The sequence below is a fragment of the Bison bison genome, unplaced genomic scaffold (assembly GCF_000754665.1).
Source record: "Bison bison bison isolate TAMUID 2011002044 unplaced genomic scaffold, Bison_UMD1.0 scf7180017859304, whole genome shotgun sequence".
Taxonomy (NCBI): domain Eukaryota; kingdom Metazoa; phylum Chordata; class Mammalia; order Artiodactyla; family Bovidae; genus Bison; species Bison bison.
This window is the reverse complement of record NW_011489876.1, coordinates 739,896-753,604: the sequence shown is the minus strand read 5'-3', so window position 1 is coordinate 753,604 and position 13,709 is coordinate 739,896. Positions and strand designations below refer to the sequence as shown.

The 13,709-nt window shown below is 38.7% G+C and overlaps 1 protein-coding gene across 1 annotated transcript in view; it reads left to right on the top strand.

The window, feature by feature from the left end:
* Positions 1-13,709, top strand: part of ADAMTSL3 (ADAMTS-like 3) — a 381,686-nt gene that overhangs the window by 183,152 nt on the left and 184,825 nt on the right. Inside the window, exon 7 of the mRNA XM_010831002.1 lies at positions 10,942-11,016. Within this exon, the coding sequence (XP_010829304.1) occupies positions 10,942-11,016 (75 nt within the window). The remainder of the gene's footprint in view (positions 1-10,941; positions 11,017-13,709) is intronic.

Here is a 13,709-nt window from a genome sequence, read left to right as displayed (position 1 = left end):
AAATCAAAGAAGTGAAGCCCGTAAAATCAAAGTGTAATGAATGTACTTGTGATGGGAGAGTGGGAGTTTATACAGTGACAACTGGGTCTCAACAGTAGAAGGGTTAAGAGTGCAGTATTTGGTTCTGACCCCAGCCCTGCTGCTTGGGAAGTCTGTGATCTTGGACAAGGCACTTAAACTTGCAAAAGTTCAGTTTTCTTAATTGTAGGAATGGCTTTTTATTAGAACAAAGGAGGCAGTTTTGTCAAGTTACTCAGGATCGTGCCTGGGGGCATCGTATGTGTTCAGCCTGGTTTTAATAACTTGCGCTTACCCAGCCCGACTGCTGGTTAAGTTTTCTTCTACATCCTTTGCATGTATTATGTTATCAAATCCTCTCAACAACTCCTTGAAACAAGTATTATTATCCTCATTTTACACATGTAACTGAGGCACAGAGAAGGTAGGAAACTTGCCCAAAGTCACACAGTGGTTGTAAGAGGTGAAGCTGGCGTTCCAGCCCAGGTTGCCTGACTCTGTGGTCTGTGATCTTAGCCGTGATTCCATATTTCCTCTCCCAGTAGTTTGTAGAATAAAAAAAAAAAATGCAGAGTGTGTTGAGAAGCCCTGGAAGATGACATAGTGAGTAGCAGTATCAAGGATCTCTTACCGCAAATTTCAGTGGAAATGTTTTGAAGTAGTTCCAAACAATGAAGGTGTTCAACAGGAACCAGTTCCCAACACCACCACCAAATCTAGATTTCCCAGTCGTGGACCTGCTGTTATGAACATTGTTTATATGGGGTAGAGAAGAAACCTTCTGCCGTCTGCCATGTTCTCAACCATTGGATTCTATACCATTAGAGAGTATAATATTTTAAAGAGGCCCCAAAATAAGACCTGATTGGTGGCCTCATAAGCAAACTTGTGAGAGGAGGGTTTAAGTGGTGTCTACTTCACCTGTCCTGAAACACAAGATACAGCTTACTCCTGTTAGCTCCAACCTGAGGGGGATTTACCTGGAGGCCATTTGTCTGGGGTTTAAGTATCCCAGTGTAACAAGGGAGACGAGAAAGCATGTTAGCAGTGTTAATATCAAAGCTAGTAGAATCTTGCATGCATGCATGCTCAGTCACTAAGATCTGACTCTTTTGTGACCCCATGGACTGTAGCTCACCAGGCTTCTCTGTCCATGGGATTTGCCAGGCAAGAATACTGGAGTGGGTAGGTGTTTCCTTCTCTAGGGTATCTTCCCAACCCACGGATGGAACTCATGTCTCCTGCTTGGCAGATATTTTCTTTACCACCAGCACCACCTGGAAAGCCCCAAAAATAAATATTAAAAAATGTACAAAGAAAACAATAGCCCTATAGGTCTGTAAGAAGAAATTGAAGCAAATAAAACTGTTATGAAGACTTGAACACTCTTAATAGGAACTAAGTCATGTTACATTAACAGGTATTATTGAGCATTGCATTTTGAGGGAACATACTGTCTTTTCAAACATTTATGGACCATTTACAAAAACTGATTCTGTGCTAGACTCCAAAGAAGATTGTAAAAAAACCCCAAACTCGGTAAAACAGAAACCGTTAGTAGAGACCTCACCCTGCAGCTGCGCCCGTCCATTCTTTGGTCCCTCCCATTACAGAGGAACAAGTGTCCAGCTTCCTTTCCAAGGCTGATTAATCCCTCCATCTGCATCCTGGATCCCAGCCCCCTCTGCTTCCTCAGAGATTTCACCCCACCTATTGTCTGTCTCCTTTATCCTCTTTCTCTGTCTCCTTTTCCCATCAGGGTTAAATGTGACCAGATCTCTTCCATCTTAAATGGAAATATAATTTGCAAATTATATGTGTGTGTGTATATGTGTGTGTATATATATGTGTGTATGGATAAGATATATATATCTTCCCTGGTGGCTCAACAGTAAAGAATCCATCTGCCAATGCAGGAGATGCAGGTACAACTCCTAGGTTGGGAAAATCCCCTGGGAAAGGAAATGGCAACCCACTCCAGTATTCTTGCCTGGGAAATCCCATGGACAGAGGAGCCTGACAGGCTACAGCCCATGGGGTGGTAAAAGAGTTGGACATGACTTAGCAACTCAACAACATATGTATTTTACATAATTATATATGTAATATATGTGTATGTGTATATAGATCTTTTAAACTCTCCACATCTCCAGCTGCCACCCTAATCTTTCACTTAGCTTTATTGACAACTTTTGGAAAAACTGTTTACATTTCCTGTGTCTCCTTTTTTGTCAATTTATTCCTCAGATGGCAGCCTCCTGTGCTTACTGCCCAGTTGATACTGTCTTTATGAATCCCATTAGCAAGGTTTTTACTGCTTCATCCAAAAGGCACTTGAAGCCCCCAGTGGAAGAGCATTTAGTGCTGCTGGCCCCTCCCTCTTTAAAATTCTCTTCCTCATCAGGGTTCTCTCTCTATTTCTGGTCAGAGCTAGAATTGTGCTTTTCTGCAGAATGGTGGAGAAATCCTGAAAAGTTGTGACTGTAGAACCACCCTGCTTCCTGTCCTAAAGCCCTGGAGTTTTCCCTCACTCTACCCTGGTTCACTGCTGTCGGAAACACAGCTCACAGATGCTCCATAGCAGCATCACACAGAGGCTGCTGGATGGACACATTTTTGGGCTCCACTGTAAGCTGGTGGGACAGGATTTCTGTGGGAGGAACAGGAATCTGTGTTTTAATAAGTTCTCAAGGTAATTCTGGGAGGTGCTGCTCTGTAAAAGTACCACAAGGACATGAGATGTATCAAATATTAATATACTATGGAAAGTTACAGAAACAGACGGGAATTGCAGTTTAGGAGAGATGGCATTTAAAACTGTACAGTGGAGATAAGTTTTCTGTAATCTAAGGCTGTTAAATCCTTAGGTGAGGACTCTTACAGATTGCTGCCTTCCCAGCCTTGCCCAGCTGCCCTGCAATGTGCGTTTCCCGACAAGGTAGTATTGTAAGCAACTGGGGGTTCACTTCCCTCTACACAGCCATGTATTTCCCCCAAGTGTGAACCATCTGACTGAAATAAAGTGCCAGGGTTTCTAGTCTGAGAGGTTTCACTTGAGTGTTTAATGGTCAATGAATGGCAGTTGGAATGTGTACGCACACACACACATACATACACAGGATAAATGCTCTTCAAAGACACCACAGTCTAAGTTCACAAAGATTTTCTAAGAGAGTTACTTAGCCCAGTTGATCTCCCCGAAGAGGATTTCTTAGCAAAGATTTCTTATTTATTATTTTCAAAACAATTTTCGTTACATAGATGTCTCTCTTGATGTTGTTATTGTTTAGTCACTCAGTCATGTTTGACTCTTTACAACCCCATGGACTATAGCCCGCCAGGCTCTTCTGGCTATGGGATTTTCTCAAAGAAGAGTACTGGAGTGGGTTGACATTTCCTTCTCCAGGGGTTCTTCCTGACCCAGAGATCAAACCCGGGCCTTCTGCATTGGCAGGTGGATTCTTTACTGCTGAGCCACCAAGGAAGCCCTGGCCAGTGTAGCTATTCTGTTAAAAAGCCTCCATAACATTCCTTCTCAACAGATGTGTCTCTTATTTAGACCATTTATTTTTTCATAATATTGACTTTGTAAAGTGTTCATCCCGTTTGTCTTATAGAATTTTCCATCTTCTGGGTTTATCTGATTGCCACTTTATTTGTGGATCTCTCTCAATATTTCCTATAAACAGAGCAGTGAGGTCCAAGGCTTGATTGGAACTGGACTGAACATCTGTTCAGGTAGGAGCACATCAACGATGGTACAAAGTGCTTTATGTTGCATCACATCAGGAAGTCTGTGACATAGCAGTGTTGAGTTTGATCAGTGGTCTAAGGTGGGGAAACAGATCACTATCTTATGCAGATCCATGTTTCCTTGTAAGAAACCTACAGAATGTTATCTCAAGGTGTTAAATATTCTGTTTTGCAACAGTTTCTCACATGGGGTTTAGCATCTATTGTTGACCCTTGCTTGAAATAGTGCTTATTCTGGGGTTTGGTTGCAAATGGCAATTTTCTAATTCTTTCCTTACCTCTGTGTTTACTTTCTGATATTCTTCTGTAAAGAAGCTCCCCAGTCTTTTTTGTTTTTCCTTTCTCACTCTGAATTCAGAGATTTTTTGTTTTTAAATGTTTTGTCATATTATAGACACTATTCATCTGGGCTGCATATTGTCCAAAATGTGGCCAGTGGGAGCAGTTCAAGCTGAACCCTTTTGACATAATTCCTTTGGACTTTAAACACTGCTTTGCATTCTGAAATAACAACAGGGTGTTCTAGGCTCACTTTGAATATTTTTTCCTTCTCCAGACCTAGAATTGCCTGTTTGGTTTTTTTTTTTTTCCCATGAAGTCTTGATTCTTTTTATTGGGGAATGGTATTTAGAGCCCAAGACATAGGCAATACTTACTGTCACTGGGGAATCTTTGCTTCCAAGCCCTTTTCATTGCAAAGAACTTTGAAAAGTATAGAAGAAAGAAAAATGAAGACCATGTATCTGTGGACCTATTTAAAGCTTATTTTATGATTTCCTTATTTTTATCATTTTAAAATAGAGATATTTCTCACGGAAGTCAGCAAATAAAAAATTAAATTGTCTGTACTGTGTATTCATCAACAAAATATTATTGACTCTTTTACCTTAAATAATGACACAATGAAGTATACAGGTTTTTGGTTATTGTCCTTTGGATTTTGGCCAGCCTCAGCTTATTTTTTTTAATATAAATTTATTTATTTTAATTGGAGGTTAGTTACTTTACAATATTGTTATGGTTTTGCCATACATCATCATGAATCCACCAGAGGTATACACATGTTCCCCATCTTGAACCACCCTCCCCCCCCTCCCCATACCATCAGCAAAAGAGACACAGATGTATAGAACAGTCTTTTGGACTATGTGGGAGAGGGAGAGGCTGGGATGATTTGGGAGAATGGCATTGAAACATGTATAATATCATATATGAAACCAGCCTCAGCTTATTAATAATTGTTATTCTTCTGACTCCATTTGGAGATGCCATCATAAAATCTGAAGGCACTGGAAAATTTCCTAAATAATTAAAAAAAATAACATTGTAAGAAAAAATACATTTTTATTATATAAAATTGGAAAATACAGAACAAAGCATAAAAAGCACATTATGTATGATGTTGGCTGTGGGTATGTCATATACACACTTTGTTATTTTGAGATATGTTCTTTCTATGCCTAATTTGTTGAGTTCTTATTCTTATCATTATTGAATTTTGTCAAATGGTTTTTCTGTATTGAGATGATAATAGGATTTTTCTTTTATTCTATTAACGTGATGTATTATATTGATTGATTCATATTTGATGAACTGTCCCATCTCCTTACATCCCAGGAGTAAAGCCCACTTGATCATGGTGTATGATCATTTTAAAGTGCTGCTGAAGTTGGTTTGCCAGTATTTTATTGAGACTTGTTGCATCTATATTCATTAGGAATGTTGGTCTCTAGTAACTTTTTTCTTCTTGAATTTTAAGTAGTTATATTATCTACAACCAAGGTTTTAATTTTTTTTATTTCCAATATATATTCCTCTAATTTATTTTCTACTTACACTGACAAAGATAAGAATGTAGGGGGAAAATGATAATAATTTTTGTTGTGTTCCTAACCATGGTGGAAATAATTCTAATATTTCACCATTAAATCTGCTCATGGCTTCTGATTCTTTATTAAACTGAGGGTGTTTCTTTCTGTCCTTGGTTTTAAAAGGAATCTTATTGTAATGCATGCTGAATTTCATCAGATACCTTTTTATATTCATTAAAATGTTCATAATATTTAACTCACTTGATTTGTTAATATAGCTAATTATATTAGTACTTTTTCTGATGTTGAATCGATCATTCATTTTTATAATATACTGTATTTAGTCATAATGTGTGATCCTTAGGATAGAGTTCTGAAATTTGCCTTGTTGTATTTATTATTTTTACATCCATAGTGATAATTAAGTTTTAGTTTACATATTTATTTATGTGATCTCTGTGTTTGGTTTGGGTATCAGTTATTTTAGCTGGTATTCACCAACTGGGAAGCTTTCAGTTTCCTATTATCTGCAACCTGCTTGTTTGCTTAAGGTTTTGCAAAACTTATCCAGCAAAATATTTTGGCCCTGGTCCTTTATTTTCTTTTTTTCCTCTGTAAATAATATTTTTAGCTTTTAAAAAAAATTAATTTTAAAAGTAACTCATTGGTGCATTTTTATTACAGAAAACAAAAAATATAGAACTACGTTTCCATTCAGGCACTCCCAGAATTCTTTTCTTTCCTGGGAGGAAACCACTGTCAATGGTTTGATGAGAGAGAATGGAGAGTTATTATTTAGTGGGCTCAGACTTTCAGTTTTGCAAAATGAGAAAAGTTCTAGAGATAGATTGTGATAATATGTCTTACCCCATCTCCTGCCAAAAACCATCCTACTTTCTGTCTCTATGAACTTAACATACCTCATATAAATGGAATCATACATATCCTTTTGTGACTGGCGTATTTCACTTAGCATAGCATCTTTGTGGTTTATCTGTGTGTCATAGCATGTGTCAGAATTGTCTTACTTTTTAAAAAAATACTTAAAAAATTTTTTTTTTCATTTTGGCCACCCCAAACCTTTGTTGCAGCATGCGGGCTTTCTCTAGTTGCAGTATGTGGTATGTGGGTTTCTCTTGTAGCACACCAACCTTAGAGCACATGGACTCGGTAGTTGCAGTGTGCTGACTTAGTTGACTTGAGGCATGTGGAATCTTAGTTCCCCCACCAGGGACTGAATCTGCGTCCCCTGCACTGTAAGGCAGATTCTTAACCACTGGACCACCAGAGAAGTCCTAGAATTGCCTTACTTTTTAAGGCTGAAAAATATCCCATTGTATATATTTACCACGTGATAGCTTTCCACTCATCAGTGAATGGACACTTAGGTTGATTTCATCTTTGGCTGAAATAATGCTGCTGTGAATGGCATGTGCAAATATCTGTATGAGTCCCTGATTTCAGTTCTTTGGGGTGTACCCAGAAGTGGAATTGCTGAATCATGTTGTAACTCTATATTTAATGTTTTAAGTAACTGTTTTCCATAGTGATTGAAAAATTATTTTATATTTCCATCAGCTGTTCACAAGGGTTCTAATATCTTCACATCCTGACCAACACTTGTTATTTTTTTTGTTTGTTTGTTTTAATAATGGCCATCCTAGTGAGTGTGACAGAGAAGGCAATGGCACCCCACTCCAGTACTCTTGCCTGGAAAATCCCATGGATGGAGGAGCCTGGTAGGCTGCAGTCCATGGGGTCGCAAAGAGTCAAACAAGACTGAACGACTTCACTTTCATGCATTGGAGAAGGAAATGGCAACCCACTCCAGTGTTCTCACCTGGAGTATCCCAGGGACAGGGGATCCTGGTGGGCTGCCGTCTACGGGGTCACACAGAGTCGGACACAACTGAAGCGACTTAGCAGCAGCAGTGAGTGTGAAGTGATATCTCTTTGTGGGTTTGATTTGCATTTCCCTAATGATTAGTGACGAGCCTGTTTCTTTGTGCTTATTGACATTTGCATATCCTTTTTGGAAAAATGTCTATTCAAGTCCTTTGCCCACTTTTTGAATTGGGGTGATTTTTGTTGTCATTGTTGTTGGGTTGTAGAAACTCTGTATCTGTTCTGAATATTAACCCCTTATTTGGTACATGATTTACAGATATTTTCTCCCACTGCATGCCTTGCCTTTTCACTCTATTGATAGTACCCTTTGACGTGGAAAAGTTTAATTTTGATGGAGTCCAGTTTATGTTTTTCATCTGTTACCTATGGTTTTGACATCATAATCAAGAAATAGTTGGCCATGTAGTTATTTTTTAACTTGCTTTTTTCTTTTCTTTTTTTTTTCCTGGAAAAGGAGATTCAAAGATGTTTAATTTAACTATTATGTTGTGTACAGTTGTGAAAGTGAATGAAGGACAGTTAGGCTCACCAACATGACTTGATTTCAAATAAATAGCATTGTTCAAAGAAAAGCAAATTACATAAGAATATACACATACGTATGTAGTTTCTTTCTATTTTAACCAAGGTCCCAAACAAGCAAAATTAAGCAATTTGCTGCTTGAGGATACATTCACAAGTGATCCAACTACCAGGAAAACAAAGGATTGTACTTATCTAACACTGGGTAAAAACATATATTAACTTGCTTTTTTCATCAATCAGTATATATGTTAGCAGTCTTTCCACATCAAGTAATGTGGCCTCCTAGTGTTACTTTTATCAGTTGTAGAGTATTCCTTCAGGGCTTCCTAGGTGATGCTAATGGTAAAGAATGCACCTGTCAATGCAGGAGATGCAAAAGACACAGGCTCAATCCCTGGGTTGGAAAGATCCTTAGCCTGGACGTGTCACTGTTTATCTAACTCCTCCCCAAATAGTGAGCATTTAAATAGTGTTCATTTTTTTACATGTATGTGTGTCAAAAACAAACAAATATAAAATCAGGAAAGGATATTTATCACAGTGCTAGAAGTGATCTCTGGGCAGTTGGATTGGAAATAGCTTTGTTTTGTCTGGAATGCTTTTTGAATTTTCTAATTTTAATAGTAAATAAGTATTTTTATTTGATAAAACTTATAAACAAGTCAATAAACATAGTGACATCCTTTGATTCAACAACTTCACCCAGAGGCTATCAAAAACTCTTCTCTGTAAGTTAAACAAACAAAACACAACATCTGCTTGAAGTAATTCATATTGTTGATGATGTACTAATATCATTAATCATAGATTTGATGATCAAATAGGAGACTGGGGGATAGAAGTTCATATACCCCTGGATTATTATGTGGTCATGAAAATTAATTTCAGAATGTGTAACAGCATGAAAAAAAAATCTGTTTTTTTTTCAGGGGCCAGGGGCCCCTGATTTCCATTAAATAATTATCTTGGCCAGGTACTGTCAAAACTTTTTGGCAGAGAACCATGTAGTAAGTATATTACTCTTTGTGAGCCGTATTGTCTTCGTTACAGTTACTCACCTCTGCCTGTGTAGGGCACTGCTGCTGCTACTGCTAAGTCGCTTCAGTCGTGTCCGACTCTGTGCGATCCCATAGACGGCAGCCCACCAGGCTCCCCCGACCCTGGGATTCTCCAGGCAAGCACATTGGAGTGGGTTGCCCTTTCCTTCTCCAATGCATGAAAGTGAAAAGTGAAAGTGAAGTCGCTCAGTCGTGTCTGACTCTTAGCGACCCCATGGACTGCAGCCCACTAGGCTCCTCCATCCATGGGATTTTCCAGGCAAGAGTACTGGAGTGGGGTGCCATTGCCTTCTCCATTGTAGGGCACAAGCAACCTCAAATGAATGAGTATGACCTTAGGGCCCTAGTTTGTGGCCTCACTCAAGTTGATCAGTACATTTATTTAAATTTTTCTTTAATATTTAAAAAAAATAGATTGGTCAAAGAATTCCGTCAGTTTTTTTAAAGTAAAAGAAACATTTCTTATTTTCACCAGGAAGTTTATTGAATAATGTATTCACCATTTTGTTCCACTACTTTCTTCCATTTTTCAGGCAACTTCATAATACCATATTCTCGAAACTTTTAATCTTTTTGGGCAGAGAACTGTTCTAGGTGCTTTTTATAGTCTTCCAGGGAATTGAAAATTTTTCCTTGAAGCTAATATCGTAAAGACCAAATTGAAGGGACATCCGAAGCAGCAGTGTCTGGTGAATATGGCAGATGAGTCAGAACTTCCCAGCCAAGATGTAACAGTTTTTGCCTTAGTCATCAAAGAAACATGCACTCTTACATTATCCTGATGGAAGATTATGGGTTTTCTGTTGACTAATTCAGTACACTTTTCATCGAGTGTTGTCTTCAATTGGTCTAATGGGAGCATTACTTGTTGAAATTAATCATTTGGTTTTTTGAAAGAAGCTCATTATAGAGGACTCCCTTCCCATTCCACCATATCACCCAGTATCACCTTGTTTGGATGAAGATCGGCCTTTGGTGTTGTTGATGGGTTCTTTTCCCTTGCCCCATGATCTCTTCTGTTCCACGTTATTGTACAGCATCCCCTATTTATTGCCTGTCACAATTTGTTTTTAAAAATGGGACTTTTTGTTACATTTAAGAAGAGAATCACATGCAGAGTCAAGAAGATTATTTCTGCTTAACTTATGTGGAACCCAAACATCAAAATGATTAACATAAATAAGCTGGTGCAAATGATTTTCAGCACTTGATTTGGATATTTGGGTATGTTGGTTATCTCTTTGTGGTATAATGTAGATTGTTCTCAATAACTCTATTTGATTGCTATCAACTTTAACTGATCTACTGGATCATGGAACATTGTCCAGCTAGAAATTTGAGCATGAAACTTCACAAACCACTTTTGACACATTCAATTAATCACAGCACCTTCTCCATACGCTGCACAAATCTTTATTTGCTTCTCAGTTGTGTTTTTATCTTTCTTGAAATAATAAAATATATAAAGCATGATATGCTGAAAATGTTGCTTTTTTTCTTCCATCTTTATTATTAACATGGCTACACAAAAATTCACCAGTTTTGTAAGTTATTTTTTTAAATGACAGCTGTCTTAATACAGTCTAAAGAAATTTTTTCTAATGAAGTTAAAGACAACTAAGCACTACTAGAGCCATCTTACAGAAAAAAACGAATGTTTTGGCCAACCCAATATTTAAATGAAATTATGTGCATATATTAATATGCCTTAGACACAATAGCTGTTTTCTGAAGATTTCCTGACTGAAGATGGAAATGAAATACAATTAAGAACACTTTATACATGCCCTTAGTTTTGATTGAGTTGCTTATTTCAATGGGCCTTTAGTGCAGAAGTTTTATTACATTTGTCTTGTGTTCTTTCCTAGGGGAAGAAAATGTAATTGCTGTTCCTCTGGGAAGTCGAAGTGTGAGAATTACAGTGAAAGGACCTGCACATCTCTGTAAGCAAGATTTAATCTTAACACTTTTCTTCTTTTCTGAAAGCTTATTTAGTAAAGAAAATGTATGTATGTATATATATATATATACACACTTCTTTGTATTAATGAAGAGGTCAACATCTTAATGGTTTTGCTTATCACCTTGAATAGTCTAGGTCTTCCCAGGTGGATCAGTGGTAAAGAATCTGCCTGCCAATGCAGGAGCCTCAGGAGATGTGGGTTTGATCCTTGGGTCAGGAATATCCTCTGGAGAAGGGAATGGCAATCCACTCTAGTATTCTTGCCAGAGAAATCCCATGGACAGAGGAGCCTGGTGGGCTACAGTCCATGGGGTCGCAAAAGAGTCAGACACAACTGAGCACGCCCACTGAAATAGTCTATATCTCTAGGGAATGATCTATGACCCTGAGTTTTTGGTTCTCATGTCCTACTGGGAAGTATACCAGTTTGGGATTAATCCCCTCACAGGAGAGGAAATCAAGTTATATGTGAAATGAACTATTTTTTATGTGGAGGGTGAACTTAGATTCAAGAGTCTTCTGGAGATCTCAACAGTTTGGAACTAAAAAATAGCAAAACAAAATTTAAAACGCAGAGCTGCATCAGTGAATACAGCTGACAAGTACAAGCTCTGTGGACAACACATTACAGCCTAGATCTAGGGGGCACGGAAAGTAAACACTGGTTTCCCAGAATCCTAAGAGTTTGAAACAATAAAGGGTTGGGATTTATGTTTCTTTGGTCAAAGTCACACGGCATCTCCTCTGTCTTAGCTTTTCTGGTCTCTCGGTGGTGGTTTAGTTGATAAGTTGTGTCCAACTCTTGCAACCCCATGGACTGTAGCCCACCAGGCTCCTCTGTCCATGGGATTCTCCAGGCAGGAATACTGGAGTGGGTTGCCATTTCCTTCTCCAGGGGATCTTCCCAACCCAGGAATCAAACCTGTGTCTCCTGCATTGCAGGCAGATGATTTACCAATTGAGCTACAAGGGGAGCCCTTTCTGGTCTCTTAGGACCCAAAGAAACTGGGAATACCGGAGTTTGTATAGTTCCCTCCCAGGGTTTCCTGTGGCCATGCGAAGGACTTTCTTAGTCTTTTTCTGGGGAAGTTGAGTCTCTGCCAAGACTGGGTCCCTGGCCTTGAAGAAGCTCACTGTGTTCAGCTCTATCTTTCTGTAAAAAGTACAAAACACTAAGTAGTTATAAATATAGCTATTTTAAAACCACACAAATCAAGGTCCACGGGATTAAAATGCTGCATAGTTTGCCCTTTTGTTTCTCCTGAGCCACCATCTTAGATTTTCAAGTTGTAAGAATTTCTCAGGGCCACAGCGTTGTACATTTTCTGTAGCTTTCAAGTGTGTATGTGCATGTGTGTGTATATGTTTGTATACTTTAGATTCAATACTGATGTTCTAACCAGCAATGTCCTTTGAGGAATGTTTATATCAAAATGTGTTTGTCACCAAGGATATAGATTAAAAATTAAAAAAAAAAAAAAAAGAAATTCCATAGTACATTATGGCCTAAATAGGGAAGGAAGAGAATATGTTTAGGACAGTGAGAGTGAGCCATTATTGGAAAGTCTTTTTTTAACCCTACTTTATTGTATGAATTATGACTAAAAAAGTGTGACTGATCTATTTAAAATATTAAAATGTTTAAAACCATATAATGATCAGTTCACTCAAGGCTTTCTCTAGAATGATGCATCAAAACATCTTTTAAGACTTCTTCTGAAAATGGCTTAAAGCCCACCAGAGCTCTTTCTTTTTTAAAGTTTATTTGGCTGTGCTAGGTCTTAGTTGTGGCACGTAGGATCTTCAATTGTGGCATGTGGGATCTAGTTCCCTGACCAGGGATGGAACCCGCGCCCCTGCATTGGGAGCACAGAGTCTTAGCCACTGGGCCACCAGGGGAGTCCCAGCCCACAACTCAATGAGAATAAATCTTCATCCTTGTAAACGCCAACTTGATGTTTGAAAACAGGGGAAAATCATTTAGATCCAAATTCTGTGAATGATTTGAATGATCACGTTGTAAAATAACATTTTGGTTCAAAACTATTAAGTACTAAATATTCAGTTCAGTTCAGTCGCTCAGTCGTGTCCGACTCTTTGCGACCCCATGAATTGCAGCATGCCGGGCCTCCCTGTCCATCACCAACTCCCATTGTTTACCCAAATTCATGTCCATCGAGTCAGTGATGCCATCCAGCCATCTCATCCTCTGTCGTCCCCTTCTCCTCCTGCCCCCAATCCCTCCCAGCATCAGAGTCTTTTCCAATGAGTCAACTCTTCGCATGAGGTGGCCAAAGTACTGGAGTTTCAGCTTTAGCATCAGTCCTTCCAAAGAAATCCCAGGGCTGATCTCCTTCAGAATGGACTGGTTGGATCTCCTTGCAGTCCAAGGGACTCTCAAGAGTCTTCTCCAACACCACAGTTCAAAAGCATCAATTCTTCAGTGCTCAGCCTTCTTCACAGTCCAACTCTCACATCCATACATGACCACAGGAAAAATCAGAGCCTTGACTAGATGGACCTTTGTTGGCAAAGTAATGTCTCTGCTTTTGAATATGCTATCTAGATTGGTCATAACTTTCCTTCCAAGGAGTAAGCGTCTTTTAATTTCATGGCTGCAGTCACCATCTGCAGTGATTTTGGAGCCCAGAAAAAATAAAGTCTGACACTGTT